Source organism: Mytilus galloprovincialis, chromosome 2 (genome assembly GCF_965363235.1).
Source record: "Mytilus galloprovincialis chromosome 2, xbMytGall1.hap1.1, whole genome shotgun sequence".
Classification (NCBI taxonomy): Eukaryota; Metazoa; Mollusca; class Bivalvia; order Mytilida; family Mytilidae; genus Mytilus; species Mytilus galloprovincialis.
The window spans coordinates 37,765,146-37,789,243 of NC_134839.1; the positions used below are offsets into that span (position 1 = coordinate 37,765,146).

The window sequence follows — 24,098 nt, forward strand, 5'->3', positions numbered from 1 at the left end:
AATAAAATATAAATTTTAATATGACAACCTACCTTTACTAGTATATTGCAAAATTAACCAGTAATAGTATAAACACAGTTTATCTATACTTTTAGCACAAACACATTTTTATACACAAAATTGGCACATTTCACCCTGCTTATTTTCAATACCAGATAAACTCAATGCATGACAAACTTTTACCAACCTTTAAATCGATAAAGTTATCTCTATTCTAAATTAAAAAAACAATCCATTTCAGGTGGATTTTCTCAGTGGAAATTTCATAAAACGAAAATTGAATAGCGAATATAAATGCCCTAACCATTTATGGTTAAATGAATACAAATCAACAACTACCATGAATTATTTCTTAAATAAGTTTGGTTACAGTGTAAGTGGAGATTTGATTGTTATATGTGTTTGTGCATTACTTTAAGCATTAATCCATTAATATCAATATTTCAGGGGACGAAAAGATTGCAATTCTCTTTGAACAAGACTTGACAAAATTTAGGGTGGACTTTGAATACATTAGCAAAAAGTCATCCAGTCAGTTCAAAGTCATACCAAAAGTATTGTTTATGGATAAAAGTTTGGATATTGCAATTCTACAGCTAAAACATGATGAGAAGAACCCATTTCCTCCCCCACTTAAGATGTTTCATGTACTTAATCCTGAAGAAGATGGGGATAAACAAATTTATCTGATAAGTCATAATCAAATTGTCAACAGTATGGAGAGGAGAATGGTTACTTGGGACTGGACAAAAAAGATAGATTGGTTATTAAATGTGACTTTGTTGGTGGAGCTTCGGGTAGTCCTGGCATAGTTATTTTTAATAATGTGGCCTATGTTGTTCTTGTTTATATTAGGGGATTCCCATCTTTTTATCATAATCAACAGTTTGCTGAAGAACAAAAAAGAACTTTTCCTAGAGATAAGCTATTTCAGCATGGTGTCAATATTGGCAATCTGTTTGCCACCATGTCTTCTGGAACGTACATCAGACTTCGTAATGAGATATTTCCGGAGGAAGCATTAAAACTTGAGCAGACTATAAATCAGCACAAGCTAGCTATATCTGGTGACAAAACATCAAGCAATACAGAAACAACAGAACCATCAACTCATATTGTGAAAGGCAAGATGGACAATATCAGTGCAAAATCTGAAACGAAAATTACCATTTCTAAAGGGACTGCTTGCACTGATCAAAGTGAAGACAACATTCCAGATGCAGCAAATTATAATAGACTGATGTCACATAATTCTGTCCCTGGCCAAACTTTTATTACATCACCACAAGAGGATACAGACAGATACAATATCACTGGTAACCAGTCTGCTCAAGATATTAAAACTGGTGGAAGTGACATTTGTACAGTGCAAGGTAAATAGTCTTTTCTCAATACTTATTCAAACATGTTTACTGTAAATTTTGATCATTTTGTGGGTTGTTTGACTCAATTATTCAATGGTTGAGCTTTAATTATATGTCACTTTTCCTTGATTTTATTTTTTTTTCAATCTTTCATTGTCAGTTCTTTTAACATTGGTGTGATTATCAGTATTAGAATTCAACCCTAACAAAAAAAGTAATTGGTTGGTTTACGATAGTAATAAATCCTAATCTTGCTCTGTGAAATTCCTTACGTATATCATTTGATATGGGTTTATCTATATTGTTTTTATATTGACTAGGATTGTAAATTTTCTGGTAGATAGTTTAATTTCTCAGGGACTCTAGCTTCCTCCACCAATAAAATCTGGCGGCCACGAAATAGCCCAAAAGCAGTGCTTAAAGTGGCACTATTATAAAAAAATTTGTAAGGGTTCCGCGGAACCCAGTGTCTCGCCTACTTTTGCTGTTAATCACACACTCATCAAAAATGATGAAAAAAATCAATAAAATTATTCCTCTCAATACTATCTTTTGATTGTCAGAAGCTTCTGTCCAAGTTTGGTAAAAATCCAGGCTAGTTTAAGAATCTTAAAAATGTTTTAAATACTTTAACTGCAGACTGTATGTAATGTTAACTGGAAGAAAAACTAAGTCCATTTATAAGTAAAATACGGGAAAAATGGAATTTTATTTTTACAAAATTTACATCTGGATACTATCTTCTGATCATAAACAAGCTTCTGGCCAAGTTTCTTACAATTCCAGGATAGTTTAAGAAAGTTATTAAAATTTTAAAAACTTTAACCACAGAGTGAATGTAATGTTTCCTGGCAGAAAAACTAAGTCCATTTATAAGTAAAATATGGAAAAAATGGAAATTTATTTTTACAAAATTTACTTCTGGATACTATCTCCTGATCATAAACAAGCTTCTGGCCAAGTTTTGTACATTTCCAGGATAGTTTAAGAAAGTTATTAAAATTTTAAAAACTAACCACAGAGTGAATGTAATGTTTCCTGGCAGAAAAAACTAAGTCCATTTATAAGTAAAATACGGAAAAAATGGAATTTTATTTTTACAAAATTTACTTCTGGATACTATCTCCTGATCATAAACAAGCTTCTGTCAAAGTTTCGTACAATTCAAGGATAGTTTAAGAAAGTTATTAAAATTTCAAAAACTTTAACCACAGAGTGAATATTTGTGGACGCCGCCGACGACGACGACGACGCTGACGACGACGACGGAATGTAGGATCGCTATGTCTCGCTTTTTCGACTAAAGTCGAAGGCTCGACAAAAACACCCACAATAAATCAGTCTTTTATATCTTTTATATATATATATATATATATATATATAAGACTCAGATCGACGTCCGGTCTCTAATCGACGTCCGTTCCTCAAATCGACGTCCAAACCTTACGTAACAATAAAACAAGACTCCAAATCGACGGCCAATTTTATGCCCCTCTAATCGACGTCCAATTTTTGGCTTCTCTAATCGACGTCCAATTTTCAGCTTCTCTAATCGACGTCCGTTTTATGAACTGGCAGCAATGACGTCATAACTTTATAAGATGACGTAGTAAGTGTCTTTCAGACAGCAATGATGGAACAAACCAACACAGTACCGGATGAAGGGTATGTTTTCGAAAGAAAAAGAAAAAAAGGGATAAGCAAAGATCCGAATGCCGAGACTTTTTGGGCCGACATGCCTTATTATGTGGAAATAGCTAAAGCAAAAGAACAAAACAGCAAATGGGGTCCGAAAAAAATTATTGCAGAACTAAAACTTGGATTATCTGAGAGAGTAGTAAAAACGGTATTAAGTCAATATTTCTATGATCAAAATACAGATTGTTTGTTCAGAAAATCTATTGATTTAAATGTTCACCACAGAAGATGTGTTAGCAAAAATGATTTGGTGAATATGATAAAAGAAAATCATCAAAAGGACCACAGAAAAGCAGACACAATATACGAAGCACTAAGGACAACAGTATTTCCCGTTGTCAGAGAAACCATTAAAATTCTGTTCAAAACAGAAGTTAAATGTCAGCAATGTGCCAGTGCTATTGATTTACCAAAAACTACTACAACACGCAGACCTATTCCAGCTACATATCCCAACAGTCGCTGGCAAGTAGATTTGAAAAAGATGCCAGCAGTAAGAGGATATGCATATGCATGCAACATAATTGATTGTTATTCAAGATTTGCCTTTGGAGGACCAACAAAAACCAAAACTGCTAAAGAAATAGCAGATTTAATTCTAAAGTATCTTTACCTGTTAGGATCACCAAGAATTTTACAGTCTGATAATGGAAAAGAATTTTCAAACTCCAACCTAGCAGATGTTATTGATGTTTTTAAAACACGACAAATTCATGGGCGTCCTTATCATCCCCAAAGCCAGGGCCGGGTAGAAAGGTTTAACAGAACGTTAACAGAGTATTTTAGAATCCAGATGTCTGTACAAAAAGACTGGCCTTCTGAACTTCAAGAGTTTTACTATAACTACAATAACAGAGTCCACAAAGCCACAAAGCCAGCAACACCTTATCAGTTATTTTTCCAGCGACCAAACTTCGCTCCCCCAGTAGATGAACAGGTAAGTTTCGTTGAAAACATATTATTATTTAATTAATTAAAAAGATATATGAATATGCTAAATTTATGATGTAACGCTATTTTATTAAAAACAAAGGGAACCTTGAATTCCGTATTTGCAAAATATTTGTAAATGTTCAATTTAATTTATTTAAGGAATAACTGTAATACTTTTTCTGTCTATGAAAAAATAATATAAAAAATTTGGTACACACTGAATAAAGCGCGTATGTACTTTAGATATTACTGCATCTCATGCAATTAGCTCATTTTTAATAGTTTTACATTTTAAAATATTTGTAGATTCCATTCACAATCCTCACCCAGGAGGAGAGACTATTTTTGACCACAGCACATTTGGATGTAGAGGATAAAGATTTAGAACCTCATGGTACAGAAGAATCTACAGAGACCCATCAGCCCGAGGTCGGTGATGGTTTCATTAGTGAGCACATAAATGATGGGGTTTATCCTAGTGAAGAAAATATTTCATTTGAAGGTATAAATTTAGTGTACTTTGTTTTTTTTATTAAAGTATATTTTTTTACCAAAAAAGGAGATTTTCAGTGTTAACTTTTGCACGTAAAATAATTCATTTTTTGCTAAATAGCTTTTGGATTTTCGAGTCCAAGTTAATAACAATAAAAAAACACACAGTTCATCATCTAGTTATATATACATGCTGTAAAGATGCATGTATACATGTATTTGATATTTACTGGTAAAATTCTACACTAGCGTGCTAAAAGTATCCAAAATCGTCATTAAAAATACGCTAAGACGACTATATATCGTTCTAGAATCTACCAAATATTTGCCACTGGACATTAAAAAACCAACATTCTAACATGACGTCCTTCAAACGCTTTGAGTACACACCCGTGGTAAAATATGAATATATTGGTTGGGCTGTTCTGATTGTACTCCCACGTCATATGATTGTTTATGGATGGAGTACACGACGTCATAGAATGATAACGTAATAGTTTAAGCATTTTTCGGGAAAATACACGCTTCTGATACCGAAAATCATCACCAGAATGAAACGTAAACAAACAATACTAAAATGTGGTATAAGCCCTTTTTTATATACATAGAAGATATATAAGTAAATTATCATTAAAATTCATCCAAATCTATCTAAATATATTATTGTAAATAGTTTGAGCATGTCACTAAATCTGTTTGCTCCGTTCTTTACCGCCAATCTTAAAGTGGGTTAATTTATGGGAACGGCAAATATTTGCCTCCATCTAGTGCGCTTTGAACCAAAACAATTGCTATATTTGTCTTATCAGAATCGAAATAATTCAGGGGGGCTTGAATATATCTAGATTTTACCACGGGTTGTCCCTTTTTGCCGATATTTTACCCCTCGCTATCGCTCAGGGGTAAAATATTTGTCATAAAGGGCCAACCCGTGGTAAAATAACGATATATTCAAGCCCCCATGAATTATTTCTTAAATAGATATACACTATAATATTATAGTAGTCTACGACAAACGTTAATACTTTGTCACTTACTAACTAAAATTAAAGTAGGTACATGTACACATGTTATCCTTGTGAAGCTGGTTTCCGCGGGACTACGTACGGTCTGATGTCTATATACACTGCTAAATTTGTATGTATGTAGCATACTTGATATTCTAATTGGACACCAGGCTAGTACAATTATATCATACGGATATGCATATCATTTTGACGTACCTTATGGTAACTCTAGTAGTATTATAAATGTTTTTTTTTTGTTTGTTTTTTTAAACTCTTTAAAGTATTATGCATCTACATATTTAGGGATCTTTCTTTATTTCGGTGTACTCGAACTGCATAGGTTAAATATTTGTTCAGACAATGTTAACTGGAATAATTTCAAAAATAAATAAATTGCATAAAACCAAGAGGGACGGTTCTAAACTTTAAATAATAAAGAATAATATATAAATATATTTTTTAACCCAGAAGCTATGGATATACTTGAAATGGACACGAATGAAGAAGAAACAAGTAGAGGACAAATTTATTCTACGAATAACAATAACATCACTGAAAATGTCAATAAGGAAGCAGAGATATCAAAACAGTCAAATCCTGTAGAAGAAAATCCTGATGAAAGAATTTGTGATGATGTACGTGTGTATAAATTTACTGTGGAAAACTTGTGAAAGTTAACTCTAAATTGCAAAACAAATAAATTGACATAATAAAATGTTTTATTTGAAAAGTTTGTAAGAGGATTACATATATTTTTTAAAGTTCATAAACAATAAAAATTTAATTTAATTATAACAAATCAGTGGGCATATTGCATTTCCGCTAATTTTCCAAAGTCCCAATACTACGTTTCCGCAAATTTAAAGTATACGTTTCCGCAATTTGTATTTATTACTTTTCCGGAAAATTACCTGGTAAATTATAAATATGTGAATATAATTATATTAGATAAATATTTTATTTTATTTTCTTAAAAAAGAAAAGGTTCTGATCTTATATCTTCAATATATTAGATATAACTAGTTGACTCTGGATTTTGGTAAATGGCTAACACATTTCTTTGGTTTGGCTTACTTACCAACTGACATGATTAAAGCATGCTTTGTTGAATTAATAGCCGATTCTCCATCTGACGATAAATGCATAAAGTTTGCCGATTATATATTGGAGTTTTATATAGATAGCAATTCGAGATTTCCACCAACCATTTGGGCATCACGTCCTGACCCCGACCAAAAGAGAACAATGAATGGTGCCGAGTCTTTTCTTTTTTGTCCATTGGCGGATTCAGGGGGAGGGGCTGGAACCCCCCTTTTTGGGCCGATCAATGCATTTGAATGGGAACATATAGTGGGAACCCCCCTTTTTGTCCTGGGTTGGGACCCCCCTTTTTTTAAAATGGCTGGATCCGCCCCTGTTGTCTATGTCGATGTGTTATTGAAACTGCAAACAACATCTTACATTAAGATGAGAACTCTAACTGTAAAAGCACCCGTTCGGAAGTATGAAAAGGAGAAGATGAACTTCCTTCTTGAACAAAATGTAAAACTTTTAAACAGAGAATGTACTACTGTGGACTTTGTACGACGTGTGGGCTACAAATATATCTGCCAGAACTGACTTATGAATTCATATCAAGTTATATCGGATTAGTGCTAACTTTTGAACATATGTTTTCATCCATTTTAATGATGATTTTTACTTGCATGTTTTGATGACCTTTAACTTGATAAATACTGATTTTTTTATTATGGCTTTGCTTTCGATCAACAGGTATTCCTTAATTATTTGCGGACAAATAATAATTATTTTTTGCGGAATTATAGTTACTTTTTTCCGGAAAAGTAAGATGCGGAAACGTAATCTATTTTTTCCGGAAACGTCATCTTTTTTTCCCGGAAAAGTAATGCCAATTTGCGGAAACGTAAAACGCCGAAATCAGTACTACACGAAAAGAATCGTTTTAAATTATACCAATTAAACATGCTTTTCAAATTTTTTAATGTTGATGGGTGACTGTCTCAATAAAGTATAATAACATCTCATGTATATATACTTTATGTGCGGAAAATAGAAATTAATATTATATTTAAATAAGATTCAACAAATTTATAAACGTCCGAAATGTTTTAAACAATATTCGTATTTATGGAAAAAAACCCTGAAACTATACATTTTTTTCTATTTTTAGGAAGCTGTTGATTGCGATCCATTGGCCAGTGCCAGCCACTATTACAGAGCTTTATACGAACGCCAGTTTGGTACAGATCTTACAATTGAAATTAACCCAAATTACGTAAGATTTTGATGACAATTGTTGATTTGTTACATTATTTCAGTGTTAAACTTAAGCTTATCACTTACAAAGATAAACTATAAAATCTAACTGATAATATTATCTTAATTGACGACATATTGATCGTAAAAGTGCTTTTTTTCTTAATATTTACAAGTTATACTTTTCGGTCAATCTAATCAATTGCTATATAAAATCTTAATTTCAAATGTACTTTTAGACTTATAATCTATTTTTTAGAATCCATGTACTTCACGAAATCAATTTGTTAACAAGGGACTAATGGAATATTTGAAGGAAAAACAGCTAGAAGTATATCCCTTAGAGTTGTTTGGTGGAGACTCCGAAAATGTATTTACACCTGCAGTGGGAGAAGTTTTACAGTTTAGGACCAATCCCGCCATGAACAAGGGAACAGCCGTATTTGTTAGTGGATACTGGAGAAAAGGAAAATGTATAAATATCATCAATAATATGTCAAGAGGAAAATTGTTTGTAATAGAAGATGACAATACAAAATACAAATTTGAACTCAACAGATACCAGCTTAGACCTTACAATTGTTAAACATATTCTCAGTGCCAAATAAAATATATTTAAAAAATATGTTTTTTTTTATTACCAGCTATCTAATTAGGTTTTGATACGGAATTAAATTATATTCATTTAAAACAAAAAGATGTGGTATGATTTTTACTAAGACAAACATCCACCAGGGTTGAAATAAAGGCAACCATACGGCCATCAACAATGATAAAAACCATACGGTAATGTTATTGATTTAAATCCGCTTCATTATTTAAAAAAGCCATACTGAAAATGACATTGAATACAGAAGACCACAATAAATGTAGGTCGTTGTTTTTTAGCAATATTTGGACGTCGATTAGAGGATCAAAATATTGGACGTCGATTTGAGAATGTGACGTCATATTTGGACGTCGATTTGAGGATTAAAATATTGGACGTCGATTTGAGAATGTGACGTCTTGTTTGGACGTCGATTTGAGGAACGGACGTCGATTAGAGACCGGACGTCGATCTGAGTCTAACATATATATATATATATATATATATATATATATATATATATATATATATATATATATACAACTCGTCTAAACATCAACCCAACAATGTTAGATCTGTAAATTTGCTTTCGCAAATTTTTGGTTCTTCCCTCGCCGGGATTCGAACCCATGCTACTGTGATATCGTGACACCAAATCGCCTGCACTGCAGCCGTCCCGCTATACCACACGACCACCTGGGCTCTCATAAAAAGAGCTTTCGCTGGCCGTGTGTTACCTTTCCTCGTCAGTTTTAATCTAGCGGCTTACTACAGTACATGATATATAAGGCATGAAAATGTTATTGTTACAGATCAGCTAAATTATCTATAGTAAAGGATCATATATATATATATATATATATTCATTTCAATTGTTGTACAGATCAAGGTAACCACACCCACGCAAGCAAGGATAATGTCGCTGCGGAGAATCACAATTTGCATACAAAAGAGGGAGAAATTATTTCACTTCAGAGGAGTCCTGGGAATACAAGACCAGTGTCTGCAGAGCAAATTTCTAGGAATACAAGACCAGTGTCTGCAGAGCAAATTTCTATTGGTAAGATGTAATAAATTCATTAAGTGACATGCTTTTTATTGTATAGCTAAACAGAACTGTATATATTCTTGACACCATAATTGATGTTGCCTTTAGTTGACTAATAAATAGCTATAATGACTTGAACAAAACAATATAAATATAAGTAAACGGGGATCCAGGATTTTGAAAGGGGGGGGGGGATTAGGAAGCTAGTTATATTTGGTGTGATATATATTCTTGTAAAAAGTCTGTATTTTTCATATGTAGCTCTATAAAAGGGGGGCTTACTCCAGTCACTTAAATACTAGTATTTTCAGATTTGATTTGAAATGTTTCGTAATAAATGATTTTATTCATATGATATCTAGTTTAAGAACTCCTGTTGTTATCTTATCAACAATTTGTTTTAGATGAGTGGGTTGGACATGAGTGGCAGGAACAGTTGATTCAAGTTGAAATGGACTGCGACACTGTTTAAACTTTCTGGATGAATAGCTTTACTCAGAAGTAAAAGATCGTTGTCTTGTAACTGTTAATATCGGTGTTCCTGCCACTCATGTCCAACCCACTCATCTAAAACAAATTGTTGATACTTATCTTATCAACAATTTGTTTTAGATGAGTGGGTTGGACATGAGTGGCAGGAACACCGATATAAACAGTTACAAGACAACGATCTTTTACTTCTGAGTAAAGCTATTCATCCAGAAAGTTTAAACAGTGTAGCAGTCCATTTCAACTTGAATCAACTGTTCCTGCCACTCATGTCCAACCCACTCATCTAAAACAAATTGTTGATAAGATAACAACAGGAGTTCTTAAACTAGATATCATATGAATAAAATCATTTATTACGAAACATTTCAAATCAAATCTGAAAATACTAGTATTTAAGTAACTGGAGTAAGCCCCCCTTTTATAGAGCTACATATGAAAAATACAGACTTTTTACAAGAATATATATCACACCAAATATAACTAGCTTCCTAATCCCCCCCCCTTTTCAAAATCCCGGATCCCCGTTTACTTATATTTATATTGTTTTGTTCAAGTCATTATAGCTATTTATTAGTCAACTAAAGGCAACATCAATTATGGTGTCAAGAATATATACAGTTCTGTTTAGCTATACAATAAAAAGCATGTCACTTAATGAATTTATTACATCTTACCAATAGAAATTTGCTCTGCAGACACTGGTCTTGTATTCCTAGAAATTTGCTCTGCAGACACTGGTCTTGTATTCCCAGGACTCCTCTGAAGTGAAATAATTTCTCCCTCTTTTGTATGCAAATTGTGATTCTCCGCAGCGACATTATCCTTGCTTGCGTGGGTGTGGTTACCTTGATCTGTACAACAATTGAAATGAATATATATATATATATATATATATATATATATATATATATATATATATATATGATCCTTTACTATAGATAATTTAGCTGATCTGTAACAATAACATCTTCATGCCTTATATATCATGTACTGTAGTACGCTGCTAGATTAAAACTGACGAGGAAAGGTAACACACGGCCAGCGAAAGCTCTTTTTATGAGAGCCCAGGTGGTCGTGTGGTATAGCGGGACGGCTGCAGTGCAGGCGATTTGGTGTCACGATATCACAGTAGCATGGGTTCGAATCCCGGCGAGGGAAGAACCAAAAATTTGCGAAAGCAAATTTACAGATCTAACATTGTTGGGTTGATGTTTAGACGAGTTGTATATATATATATATATATATATATAAAAGATATAAAAGACTGATTTATTGTGGGTGTTTTTGTCGAGCCTTCGACTTTAGTCGAAAAAGCGAGACATAGCGATCCTACATTCCGTCGTCGTCGTCAGCGTCGTCGTCGTCGTCGGCGGCGTCGTCGGCGGCGTCCACAAATATTCACTCTGTGGTTAAAGTTTTTGAAATTTTAATAACTTTCTTAAACTATCCTTGAATTGTACGAAACTTTGACAGAAGCTTGTTTATGATCAGGAGATAGTATCCAGAAGTAAATTTTGTAAAAATAAAATTCCATTTTTTCCGTATTTTACTTATAAATGGACTTAGTTTTTTTCTGCCAGGAAACATTACATTCACTCTGTGGTTAGTTTTTAAAATTTTAATAACTTTCTTAAACTATCCTGGAAATGTACAAAACTTGGCCAGAAGCTTGTTTATGATCAGGAGATAGTATCCAGAAGTAAATTTTGTAAAAATAAATTTCCATTTTTTCCATATTTTACTTATAAATGGACTTAGTTTTTCTGCCAGGAAACATTACATTCACTCTGTGGTTAAAGTTTTTAAAATTTTAATAACTTTCTTAAACTATCCTGGAATTGTAAGAAACTTGGCCAGAAGCTTGTTTATGATCAGAAGATAGTATCCAGATGTAAATTTTGTAAAAATAAAATTCCATTTTTCCCGTATTTTACTTATAAATGGACTTAGTTTTTCTTCCAGTTAACATTACATACAGTCTGCAGTTAAAGTATTTAAAACATTTTTAAGATTCTTAAACTAGCCTGGATTTTTACCAAACTTGGACAGAAGCTTCTGACAATCAAAAGATAGTATTGAGAGGAATAATTTTATTGATTTTTTTCATCATTTTTGATGAGTGTGTGATTAACAGCAAAAGTAGGCGAGACACTGGGTTCCGCGGAACCCTTACAAATTTTTTTATAATAGTGCCACTTTAAGCACTGCTTTTGGGCTATTTCGTGGCCGCCAGATTTTATTGGTGGAGGAAGCTAGAGTCCCTGAGAAATTAAACCATCTACCAGAAAATTTACAATCCTAGTCAATATAAAAACAATATAGATAAACCCATATCAAATGATATACGTAAGGAATTTCACAGAGCAAGATTAGGATTTATTACTATCGTAAACCAACCAATTACTTTTTTTGTTAGGGTTGAATTCTAATACTGATAATCACACCAATGTTAAAAGAACTGACAATGAAAGATTGAAAAAAAAATAAAATCAAGGAAAAGTGACATATAATTAAAGCTCAACCATTGAATAATTGAGTCAAACAACCCACAAAATGATCAAAATTTACAGTAAACATGTTTGAATAAGTATTGAGAAAAGACTATTTACCTTGCACTGTACAAATGTCACTTCCACCAGTTTTAATATCTTGAGCAGACTGGTTACCAGTGATATTGTATCTGTCTGTATCCTCTTGTGGTGATGTAATAAAAGTTTGGCCAGGGACAGAATTATGTGACATCAGTCTATTATAATTTGCTGCATCTGGAATGTTGTCTTCACTTTGATCAGTGCAAGCAGTCCCTTTAGAAATGGTAATTTTCGTTTCAGATTTTGCACTGATATTGTCCATCTTGCCTTTCACAATATGAGTTGATGGTTCTGTTGTTTCTGTATTGCTTGATGTTTTGTCACCAGATATAGCTAGCTTGTGCTGATTTATAGTCTGCTCAAGTTTTAATGCTTCCTCCGGAAATATCTCATTACGAAGTCTGATGTACGTTCCAGAAGACATGGTGGCAAACAGATTGCCAATATTGACACCATGCTGAAATAGCTTATCTCTAGGAAAAGTTCTTTTTTGTTCTTCAGCAAACTGTTGATTATGATAAAAAGATGGGAATCCCCTAATATAAACAAGAACAACATAGGCCACATTATTAAAAATAACTATGCCAGGACTACCCGAAGCTCCACCAACAAAGTCACATTTAATAACCAATCTATCTTTTTTGTCCAGTCCTATGTAACCATTCTCCTCTCCATACTGTTGACAATTTGATTATGACTTATCAGATAAATTTGTTTATCCCCATCTTCTTCAGGATTAAGTACATGAAACATCTTAAGTGGGGGAGGAAATGGGTTCTTCTCATCATGTTTTAGCTGTAGAATTGCAATATCCAAACTTTTATCCATAAACAATACTTTTGGTATGACTTTGAACTGACTGGATGACTTTTTGCTAATGTATTCAAAGTCCACCCTAAATTTTGTCAAGTCTTGTTCAAAGAGAATTGCAATCTTTTCGTCCCCTGAAATATTGATATTAATGGATTAATGCTTAAAGTAATGCACAAACACATATAACAATCAAATCTCCACTTACACTGTAACCAAACTTATTTAAGAAATAATTCATGGTAGTTGTTGATTTGTATTCATTTAACCATAAATGGTTAGGGCATTTATATTCGCTATTCAATTTTCGTTTTATGAAATTTCCACTGAGAAAATCCACCTGAAATGGATTGTTTTTTTAATTTAGAATAGAGATAACTTTATCGATTTGAAGGTTGGTAAAAGTTTGTCATGCATTGAGTTTATCTGGTATTGAAAATAAGCAGGGTGAAATGTGCCAATTTTGTGTATAAAAATGTGTTTGTGCTAAAAGTATAGATAAACTGTGTTTATACTATTACTGGTTAATTTTGCAATATACTAGTAAAGGTAGGTTGTCATATTAAAATTTATATTTTATTCCTCATTAGTCATTCAATTGTATTCACAGTATGTAAAAACTGATTACTGTAAATTTATTTTTAGAAGTTACTATTAATTAATATAAATTTTAACCATGACTGTATGTCATTTTATATTTTGATATTTTATGATGTATTTAAATGAGTATAGTTATTGTTGCAAACTCCATAAGAAATTTGAATTGAGATTATTTTTGGAATAAGGGAAAGGGGGAGGTGAAAAAAATTGGAAAGGGGGGGGGGGGTTCAGAAACATTTCTTCAAATATTTTTTTTTAGGGGATTAATATTCAACAGCATAGTGCATTGCTCAAAAGCCAAAAAAAATTAATTTAAATTCTACAGACCACATTTATTCTGTGTCAGAAACCTATGCTTTTTCAACTATTTAATCACAATCCAAATTCAGAGCTGTATCAAGCTTGAATGTTGTGTCCATACTTGCCCCAACTGTTCAGGGTTCGACTTCTGCAGTTGTATAAAGCTGTGCCCTGCGGAGCATCTGGTCTTTTTTATTTTGAAGATATTGCCTTGATATTTGTTATCTAATTTACACCATGACAATGTTTTAGATCAAGTTAGCATTGTGTTCCAGTACAATGAATTTTTAACTGGTAGGGGACTTATGTATTGCAATGCAATACTCTCAGAATGCTTGTTTGTTTTGTTTTTTGTTTTCATTTTTTTTTGGTTGGAGTAAAGAGGGGGAACATTCTGCTAATGTATGCATCTTCAAGACACAAAGGATAACCATTGGTGTCTTACAGATGCAAAATTTCCATACTTTTCCTTTGAAAATCAATCTAATATAGATGTTACTAATTGTATATTATAAAAATTATATTTTAAAATGGTGTATGTGTATTTTTTTCATATAATTATTTATCATAACTGTTTTAAACAGGGAACAAAATGATTAACACAATGTATGAAAGCAGCCTTGACAAATGTTATGTGGATTTTAATTACGTTGACAAGAATAAAAGATCAAGTAATGCAGAGTCAGATTTAAATGTTTTCAAAATAGAACCACAAGTGATGTATAAGAATGAAGCTTTAGATGTTGCAGTTCTAAAACTAAAACGAGAAAAGAATAAAAACTTTCCACCTCCTTTAGATTTGTTTGACAGTCTGGATCCCGAAAAGGATGATGATAAAGCGATTTATTTAATTGGCCACAATAAAAGTGATGAAAAAAACTTTAATTTTGGGATTGGTCTTTGGACTCCTACAGAAACAAAAATGAAAGACATGGAGAAGTTTTGTCTGGAGTATGGAAAACCAAATGGATATATAGGGTTGGACAGAAAAGATAGATTAGTAATTAAGTGTGAATTTGTCAGCGGTGCTTCAGGGTGCCCTGGTGTTGTTATTTACAAAGACAAAGCTTATGTTGTGCTTGTTTATATTCGAGGATTTCCAGATTTTTATTATAGTAAACAATTCCCGGAAAGAAAAAGAGAAGAATTCCCAAAGGAAAGATTACTCCAACAAGGAGTTAACATCGGATCTGTTTTTAAAACTATGACTGAAAATACAATGAATTTAGGACTGAGAAATGAAATCTTTCCACATGAGGCTAATCTAGAACAGCAGGCAAGTGGTCAAAACCCATATGCAATTGGAGGTGCAAGTTCATTTCAAAATGAAAAGAATTTAAAGGGACAGGAAACAGAAAAGAAATCTGGAAAAGGGACTACTTGCACAGAGGGACATTCTGAAACAGCAATACCAGACTCGGCCAAATATAATAGACAACCATCGTATGCTCTTGCAATTGACGATAGAGTAGACATAGATTATCCTCATATGAAACCTCCTGGAGATGACACTGACATAACTTTACAACATGGTCACAGTCAGAATATTGCTGTTCCTAGAAATGATCAAAATTATACACAAGGTAAAAATATTATTGATTGGTAATCAATTGTTCCAATGATTGGACATTGGATTCATAATTTCTTAACTTGAAACATTCTGTTTGACATTTTTTTTTAAGATAAAAATTCCAATAATACTATACATAAACTCATCATAGTTACCAGGATTAAAAATATGTATTTGTGCCAAATGCGAGATCATCTACAAAAAGATTCATCAGTAACCAGAAACACTGGAATACATTTTTTTATAAAGGCAAAATAAAGTATGAAATTGAATATTATAGATATTCCTCAAAGAAGATGAGGTATGATTGCCAATGAGACGACTCTCCATAAGAGACCAAAGGACACAGCAATTAACAACTATACATGTAGGTCACCATACCGCCTTCAACAATGAGCAAAGCCCATACTGCATAGTCAGCTATAAAAGGCCCCAAAATGACAATGTAAAACAATTCAAACGAGATGACTAACCGTAACGGCCTAATTTATGTACAAAAAAATGAATGAAAATTAAATGTGCAACAAATAAAAACCACAACCAAATGACAACCACTGAATTACAGGCTCAGGACTTGGGACAGGCACATACATTCAGAATGTGGCGGGTTGAACATGTTAGGGAGATCCGCTTCTTGGATTCTATTATAAATTTGCTATATTTGGTTATAAAATAATTCTTCTGTGTACATGTTTGTCTGGTAGGATGTATTAGACCTTGACTATGTTTCAATTTCTGGACAGGGATATGATAAAATATATGCTTAACATTGTTTTGGATAAATTGATGTGCCCTTTTGCAAAACACCCATCATAATCATGATAATGTAATGTTCAGTTGATGCTGTATGATATATATATTTATTGCTGTTTTGTGCATTTTTCCTTTGATCTTTTTTTGTGATAATTTTCATATCATGCTACTTGCTTGAGATGGAAAATTATCGCTAGAAACTAAGGAGGCACGTGCGGGGCGTTGCTAATGAAATTGACATGAAATTGACAACGTCGTGATAGGTAAAATAGCAATAGACAGATTATCATTGGTCATCTCAACTCGATTGCTTTTCTCACTTTCGACATACCGGCTCAAGCGAGAAAGACAATCTCGTTGAGATGATCAATGATAATCTATAAATATATCTAGGTTTATATTCAGAAAATACTTTAGTCAATACTTTCAATCTCATTTAAAGAAAAATTAAACCTTTTATTTGCAGAAACAAACTTAGATGTAAATAAAGATAGCCAGTCAAGAATGGAAAATGCTTCTTCAGAGATTCGTGATATGACTCGAGGAGAGAAATCAGTGCCTTATTCAAACCCTGGGAAAACACAACCTGTCAAAGATATAACTATTGGTAAGATTTATTACTGTAAATTCAGAAATTATTGTGTGCATTTATTATTGCAATTTTGTCATTTTAGACTTAAATGCGATTTTAATTTTTACAATTGTTAGTAAAATTCTGTTTAATTCATATAAAATATTTCAAAATGCGAGTTTTAATTATTGCATTTACAACTCTGTTGCATTTTTTGCAATAATAAAAACATCGCAATAATTTCTGAATTTACAGTATGTAAAAAAACAAGAATTGCATACTGTGGATTCATTTATTTTCCTTGTTACCAATTTTCCTGGAATGAAAAACTTTTCAAGACATTTGATTAAGTGGTTTTGAAAAAAAATGTATGCTAGTTACCTTACAATAAATTTGTAAGTATTAAGACACAAATTTGAATTGCCGCAAATTGGGCAAGAAAAGTTATAAACATGAAATAAAGTATCTGTGAAAATAGCAAGTATGGTTTTAAAATACATTTGGCATCAAAACACAAAGAAAAATTGATTTCATATTCCATCCCACTTGAAATCTGAATTTGTCACTGCATAATTCAGCACACAATAACATTGAATTAAAGATATCTTTTTTTTGGTTATAATTATATAATTTATTTTGTAGAAGAATGGATTGGAAATGACATGCAGGCATTCAAAGAAAAACAATTAAAAGAATTAGACCTTTCAATCCTCAGTAAAGCTATAAGTATTTCAAAGGCAAATAGTGTTGCATTACAACTTGGATTAAGTCAATCTGATTTTGAAATAATAAAGCATGATGCTCAAACAGACTTATGTTACCGTATTTTGTATAAATGGAGAAACAAGACTGGAAGTGCAGCAACTCTTGAAAAACTAATTGGAATCCTGTTCCTAGCCTGGGAATGTGATAGTGAGTGTGTGTTTACTGAACAATTAAAGTCTGCAATTCTTAGAGTAATGAAATGATACTGGAACATTTAATATGCGCCTTTCTGGGGGATACGGGAATGGTGATGTCATTCCGTTTGTCATTCTATGCAAGCTCACATATACATATCTCATCAAATTGGAATAATACGTGTGTCTAAGGTTGACATCTGCAATATCTGAGTTGACTTAAAGTGGTGATTAATTATATTTGAGGAATTTGAGCCACTTTAAGAAGTATATTAAAGTGAAAATTCCAGTACATGGACTTGTTGATAAAGAAATTGTGAATTATTTTAATTACAATGTACATCATATTAACATAAAAAATATCAATGTCGTAGGTGCACCTAATCTGGCATATAGAAAATTTTCACTGTTTTTATTATCGTAAATATTGTTTTAATATTGCAATTTTATTTTGATATTGCAAAAATTAAGACTGGATAGCTTTTACAAAAATAAAAACACACATTTGAAATCATTATATTTAGGCAGCATTTCAGAATTTGTAATAACTATATCATATTTTTATACATTGCTCAAATAAAGGCAACAGTAGTATACCGCTGTTCAAAACTCATAAATCCATGGACAAAAAACAAAATCGGGGTAACAAACCAAAACCGAGCGAAACGCATTAAATATAAGAGAACAACGACACAACATCGAAACGCAACACACACAGAAACAGACCAATCATCAGACATAACACCACGAGAATAACAAATGTAACATGAAAACCAAATACATGAATTTGGGATAGACAAGTACCGTGCCACGTCTTATCTCAATATCTCAAAAATAAGAGAAAACACAAACGACTCAACGTTAAAATGCAACACAAAGAGAAACGAACAATATATAACAATGACCATCTTCCTGACTTGGTACAGGACACTTTTAAAGGGGAATAAAAGTGGTGGGTTGAACCTGGTTTTAAGGCATGCCAAACCTCGCACTTTAATGGCAAAGTTAAATATAACATTGAAATGACAACATAATATTACAGGACTACAATACAAATAAATAGGAGAACATATTAGACACAGAAAAACATGATTAATAGATAACAAAAAGCATCAGGTTTAAAATTCAATACGCCAAAAACGCGCCTTGCCCACACAAGACTCACCAGTGACGCCCAGATATAAAAGATCGAAAGTGAAAAAAGTACAAAGTTGTACAGCACTGAAGATCAAAAGTTGAAAAGGTTTCGCAAAATACGGCATTGTTTTTATGCCCGGGATAAGAACATTCTTATTATATAGAACAATTCATGCTATTGCAAACAGTAAATTTTATCAAATGAATATGAAAGAGATATACACAAAGAAACTAAAGTATTAAATAATTACAGAAAACTAAACCTGAAAATCACAATAATTTTTTGAACCTAAGTATATCTGATTCAATGGACATGACATGTGCAAAACATTTAACATTTTAAATATGTTTTTCTAATAATAATTTTCTTTTATATAAGGTTTAAAACTCATCATATGTATGCATGTTTGTATAATGTAGCAATAATTTCTACATTCACAATCATAAACATCCAAAGCAAAGGAACATTGCTTTTATGCTGTTCTTTATTTTAAAACCAAAATCTTGATACTTGTTATTTTATTAATCTTCATTGTATAGAGAGCATCATATTAAACTGTATTTTAGGATTTTATAACAGTAGATTGTTTATTGTTCAATTTTAAATTTGTATTTGAATTGTATATAGCATAATTGTGTACATATGAATTGTACATGCAATTTCTGTGACGTTCCTTGTAATTTTTTTGGTTCTTATTATAGATCTTATCGTTATGAGTTTTTCCCATATTTCAATATTAAATGTATTGGTTTGTATGTACATTACATTTGAGTGTTCCTCATGAAGGTAAATCCATAAAGGTGTTTCAGAGGCATCTAATTGATAAAGTGTTGTTTTCTTTTATTTATTTTTCATTAATGATCACATTTCAATTTTTAATTGTAATATTCTACTGTAGCATGTGCAGGTATCATTTATATAATCAATCACACTTTATTATATTGCATTTCTGTAAAATACTGAATTTTCAATTATTTATCATGAAAATATTTTAATATTATAAAAAAAAATTATATGTGTTCAGTTTTATATGATGTTAATTGTATATTTTCATGTTTAGGTCAGTATAAGTATTTTTAAATTTTTCATCAATATAAATAAAAAATGTGCTTTGTTCCTTTTAATAGCTGAAATTTGCTTAATTGTGATATTAATTGACAATCTAAAAAAGTATCCCAACAGGAAAATAAATTGTTGCAGATCAAAGATTTTAAAGTTATGATATATGTACCGGTATATAAATAAAGCAATCAAGATGTATTAGATTATATTTTGTTTCTGTCCATATGACAATTGATACACAAAGAACCATATATTGTCAAACAGTTATATGTATCACATTAAGATGTCCCATTGTTGTGAAGTCATTACCTAGGAAATAAGCCAATACAGAAACATGAGATAATGAAAAATAAAAAAAACAAACTGTATGCAGATCTCATAATGTTTATGGTTTTATTATTCGGTCTTATTGATGTTAAACCACAACATTTTTTTAAATTGTATGCCTTTTCTAAAACCATTTTATTACTGTATAGCAGGTTACTTTTGGGGAGTGTAAATTTTTGCAGATAGAATAAAATCGCCGAAATAAATTCCATAAAAATTTTACTTTGCACATGTAATGGAATTGAATAAATGTTTTGAATTGCCAAAAATAATAACCACCAAAATATTTTGTATACCGTATTTAATGAAAATTCATGAAATTCCTTTAATACACCTGTGAAAATAACCTGCCATACATTATCTATGATTCTAATATGACGTCCTTCTTTCGCTTTGTAAACAACACTGTGTGGAAAAAACTCGATATATCTATACTTAGCGCAGACTCAGACACATAATAATGGATGTTACAATATTCCTCCCACGTAAATCCACATGTATTTGAGCCTACTTTGCAAACGCTTTGCCAATTTTATTGTATTAGAAATTGTAATGAAATAAAAGACAAAAGAACTTTTATTCTTAATCGGATGCATAATAAAAAGAATTAATATATTGCAACTAGTTTTGTTTATTTCCTAAATTGTAACACAGCTATATTTTGTGCAATGTCAATTTCATCATGGAACACTTTCTCCATAATCAGGGGTTAATTAAGGGATGGAAATAAGCTTGATATTTATGTTACGATATTAAAAAAGCTATCAATATACTAATTTAAGTTGCAGTATAAAAACAATATTTAGTCAATGTCACAAAAATATAAACTTTTTGTTACCATCGAAGTTCGTATAATATTGTATTAAAATGGAATTCTGAGGTAGGTTTTGTTTTGTTTTCTATTCTATTGCATTTGATTTCAGTGAGTCAACATGGCAGCTCCTTCGTTTTACGAATTTCAATTTTGGATTTGACGATAGTTTACGAGAAAACATGTAAACTAAAAATCGGAAATATTGGGTTTGAGAATTAAACATATTCTTTCTAGCGGTTATTAACGAAATAATCAATGCAAGCTACAGATTTATGAGAATATTTGAGCTTTATCTAACAAGGATCAGTAAAAAGGAACAGCTACACACACGGCATACCCACCCTCGCTTCAGTATTTGAATGAACTTATTTGTCCTATTAGAATCGAAATAATTCATGGAAGCCATAGATTTGTTGGAAATTTACACATGGCCTGGGCTGTGATATTCGTTAATTTTATCCCTCGCTAACGCTCAGGATAAAATTCGAATATCACGGTCCAGGCCATGTGTAAATTTCTAACAAATCTATGGCTTCCATGAATTATTTCTTAAATCATCTTGTCCATTTGTCCTTGATTCTTGATAGTTCATTCCTGAACAGCTGAATGGATTACAAGAAGAATTTGAAGGTAATACAACATATGGTGATATATGTAGGTTATTTAAGGGCATACAATACAGTTTTGATCCCGTATTTACAGTTTATGAAAATTTCCATGTAGGCTATTTTTTGCCTGATTAAATCAAATATGGTATAAAAAATATACCTTCATGTGCTACTTTTTGAGTTAAATGAGGTCGAAAATTTGTATATTTGCTCAAAATTTGGATTTGTGGCCGTATTGTCCCTTTCGAAAGAAAGCCATAACTTTTTTGTTTTAAAAGATAAACACAAATTGTTATTTGTTAAATAATTTGTAATTTCTGTTTTTTATAAGTATCCTAAAAAATTATGCCTTTTTTATTCAGAAATAACTCATATTTATCAAATGGTCATGAATTGAGAAAAAAATGTAATTTTTGCTGTATATGTATCAAAATTAAAAAAAGTTGCACTATTTACAGTTTTATAAAATTTGATCCACATAATCTCCCTGCAAAATGAAACAAAATGTCGTTTTAAAAAATAGGGGTCCATGCACTCGTTTTCAAATTAAATCAGTTTGAATGATAAAAATCAGTCAAAAAATGCATCTTTTCCTGATATGTCATAGTTTGAATTGTTTTACACTTGGCATTTTAGAGCCCTTTATAGCTTGAAGTTCAGTGTGAGCCAAGGCCCGTAGTATGACCTATAATGGTTGACTTTTACAAATAGTGACTTGAATGGGAGAGTTGTCTCATTGGCACTCATTCATCTTCTTATATCTATGGATCAAAATTTCTGGTTTAACAATATAACAGTCAATTGAAGCTGGGGATAAATAACTTTTTCTTTAGTGTGATACAGTTTGAAGAAAAGTAGTTAAAACAAACTAATGCCAGCTTGCTACTTTATTTCAAATAAAAGAAATCTTATAAATCTGGACCTCCAAATAAGACATGAGGCTGTCAAATGACTTGAGGTTATACAAGGTTTTACTAAGTATATATAAGTATATAAGTAAAGCAACCAATGACCATGACTCCTGTCAAGCATAATTTTAAATACGTCAAAATCAATCTTATGTCATCAGAAACAATTTATTTTTATCTTAAAAGTTGTTAAACAGTTCCCAAGATATGGCATGGAAACAACATAAGGTGTCATTTTTAATCCAATCAAGAACTAAAACTCCTGAATGGCAAAAGTGAACAATGTTTATATAAACTTCAACCCAATTTTGTCATGAAAAACAAAACAAATTAGAAAATTTGTTGAACATTTCTCTAATGACATAAAATGGTATTTTTGTAGAGCTTGAAACTTCCTGTTGATAAAACAAGATATAAATCTTTCATTTCATTATCAGTTGCATCAACTTTATGTGGTAAAATTCTTGTTGACACAAATGACTTTCTAGAAAGTTGATATTAGATACAAATGTACTTTGTACGGTTAGAGAAGCCTTACAGCTTTAGTCATCCTGCCTGCCTACTATACTATCACAAATTACATGTAACATACAGATTCTTTAAATGGGAGAGTCAAGATTTAAAATTGTGAGCATGCACATATTTTTGCTCTGTGTTGATGACTTCACTGTGAGTTTGAAATGAAGACCAGCAATAAAAGCACTGTTTCTTTGCTTTTTGTTGTGTGTGGACTGATTTTTTTGTCATCAATGGTTTCCCCATATTCTTTGATTTTCTACTTTATACCTACAACCTAACCTTCACGATGAAGACCTACAGATTAAGAAAATTGGTCTGTTCAAACTAGAGTTATTATGAATCATTTGAAAAATCCTCTGTTTGTCACATGATTTTCTGCAGCAATACATTTTAACATACTGGGGTAATTTTATTACATGTAAATGTACATCATCCAACAAAAGTTATTCATAATAAAAAAAAAAAAAATGACTAAAAGTTATACAAATACAGTTAACTCTCGTTGTCTCGAACTCGGTTGACTCAAAATTTCGGATAAGTCGAAGTTTTCACGTGGTCCCGAACTTTATTCCATACAAAAGTATGTAATTCGACTCCTGATGAGTCGAAATTGGATGAGTCGAAATTTCGGTTGAGTCGAACTAAATTTACGGTCCCAAGGTTAACAAAAGCATTCAAAAATCATTTTTTATCTCGAACTAATACACATATGTCAAAACATGACCTCC

General features: G+C 31.8%; 5 protein-coding genes across 5 annotated transcripts in view; 3 read left to right on the top strand and 2 right to left on the bottom strand.

Moving 5' to 3' along the window:
* Window positions 1-18,565, top strand: part of LOC143063536 (uncharacterized) — a 49,509-nt gene extending 30,944 nt beyond the window's left edge. The window contains exons 10-12 of the mRNA XM_076235738.1: window positions 14,786-15,784; window positions 16,991-17,131; window positions 17,738-18,565. Coding sequence (XP_076091853.1) covers window positions 14,786-15,784; window positions 16,991-17,131; window positions 17,738-18,063 — 1,466 coding nt within the window. The 3' untranslated portion in view covers window positions 18,064-18,565. The remainder of the gene's footprint in view (window positions 1-14,785; window positions 15,785-16,990; window positions 17,132-17,737) is intronic.
* The window catches only part of LOC143063537 (tRNA (guanine(27)-N(2))-dimethyltransferase-like), a 197,922-nt gene that overhangs the window by 157,062 nt on the left and 16,762 nt on the right, over window positions 1-24,098 (bottom strand). The window lies entirely within an intron of this gene.
* Window positions 741-10,187, top strand: LOC143061939 (uncharacterized). Its single transcript, XM_076233801.1, has 3 exons — window positions 741-1,373; window positions 9,244-9,420; window positions 10,021-10,187. Exons 1-3 carry the CDS (start codon window positions 968-970, stop codon window positions 10,185-10,187), a joined length of 750 nt encoding a protein of 249 aa, XP_076089916.1. The 5' UTR covers window positions 741-967.
* On the top strand, window positions 3,598-7,744 carry LOC143063539 (uncharacterized). Its single transcript, XM_076235742.1, has 3 exons — window positions 3,598-3,999; window positions 4,302-4,497; window positions 7,686-7,744. The coding sequence occupies exons 1-3, from the start codon at window positions 3,856-3,858 to the stop codon at window positions 7,694-7,696; spliced, it is 351 nt and encodes a 116-aa protein (XP_076091857.1). The 5' UTR covers window positions 3,598-3,855; the 3' UTR covers window positions 7,697-7,744.
* On the bottom strand, window positions 10,116-13,172 carry LOC143061940 (uncharacterized). Its single transcript, XM_076233802.1, has 3 exons — window positions 12,510-13,172; window positions 10,575-10,751; window positions 10,116-10,183 (listed from the first exon to the last, which is right to left on the bottom strand). Exons 1-3 carry the CDS (start codon window positions 12,913-12,915, stop codon window positions 10,116-10,118), a joined length of 651 nt encoding a protein of 216 aa, XP_076089917.1. The 5' UTR covers window positions 12,916-13,172.

Excerpts from the sequence above, each read along its gene's own strand:
- LOC143061939 (XM_076233801.1), top strand. The coding sequence starts at position 968 with ATGTCTTCTGGAACGTACATCAGACTTCGTAATGAGATATTTCCGGAG. Across the intron at positions 1,374-9,243 it reads TGACATTTGTACAGTGCAAG|ATCAAGGTAACCACACCCAC; the intron begins GTAAATAGTCTT and ends ATTGTTGTACAG. Across the intron at positions 9,421-10,020 it reads TGCAGAGCAAATTTCTATTG|ATGAGTGGGTTGGACATGAG; the intron begins GTAAGATGTAAT and ends AATTTGTTTTAG.
- LOC143063539 (XM_076235742.1), top strand. The coding sequence starts at position 3,856 with ATGTCTGTACAAAAAGACTGGCCTTCTGAACTTCAAGAGTTTTACTAT. Across the intron at positions 4,000-4,301 it reads CTCCCCCAGTAGATGAACAG|ATTCCATTCACAATCCTCAC; the intron begins GTAAGTTTCGTT and ends AAATATTTGTAG.
- LOC143061940 (XM_076233802.1), bottom strand. The coding sequence starts at position 12,915 with ATGTCTTCTGGAACGTACATCAGACTTCGTAATGAGATATTTCCGGAG. Across the intron at positions 10,752-12,509 it reads TGACATTTGTACAGTGCAAG|ATCAAGGTAACCACACCCAC; the intron begins GTAAATAGTCTT and ends ATTGTTGTACAG. Across the intron at positions 10,184-10,574 it reads TGCAGAGCAAATTTCTATTG|ATGAGTGGGTTGGACATGAG; the intron begins GTAAGATGTAAT and ends AATTTGTTTTAG.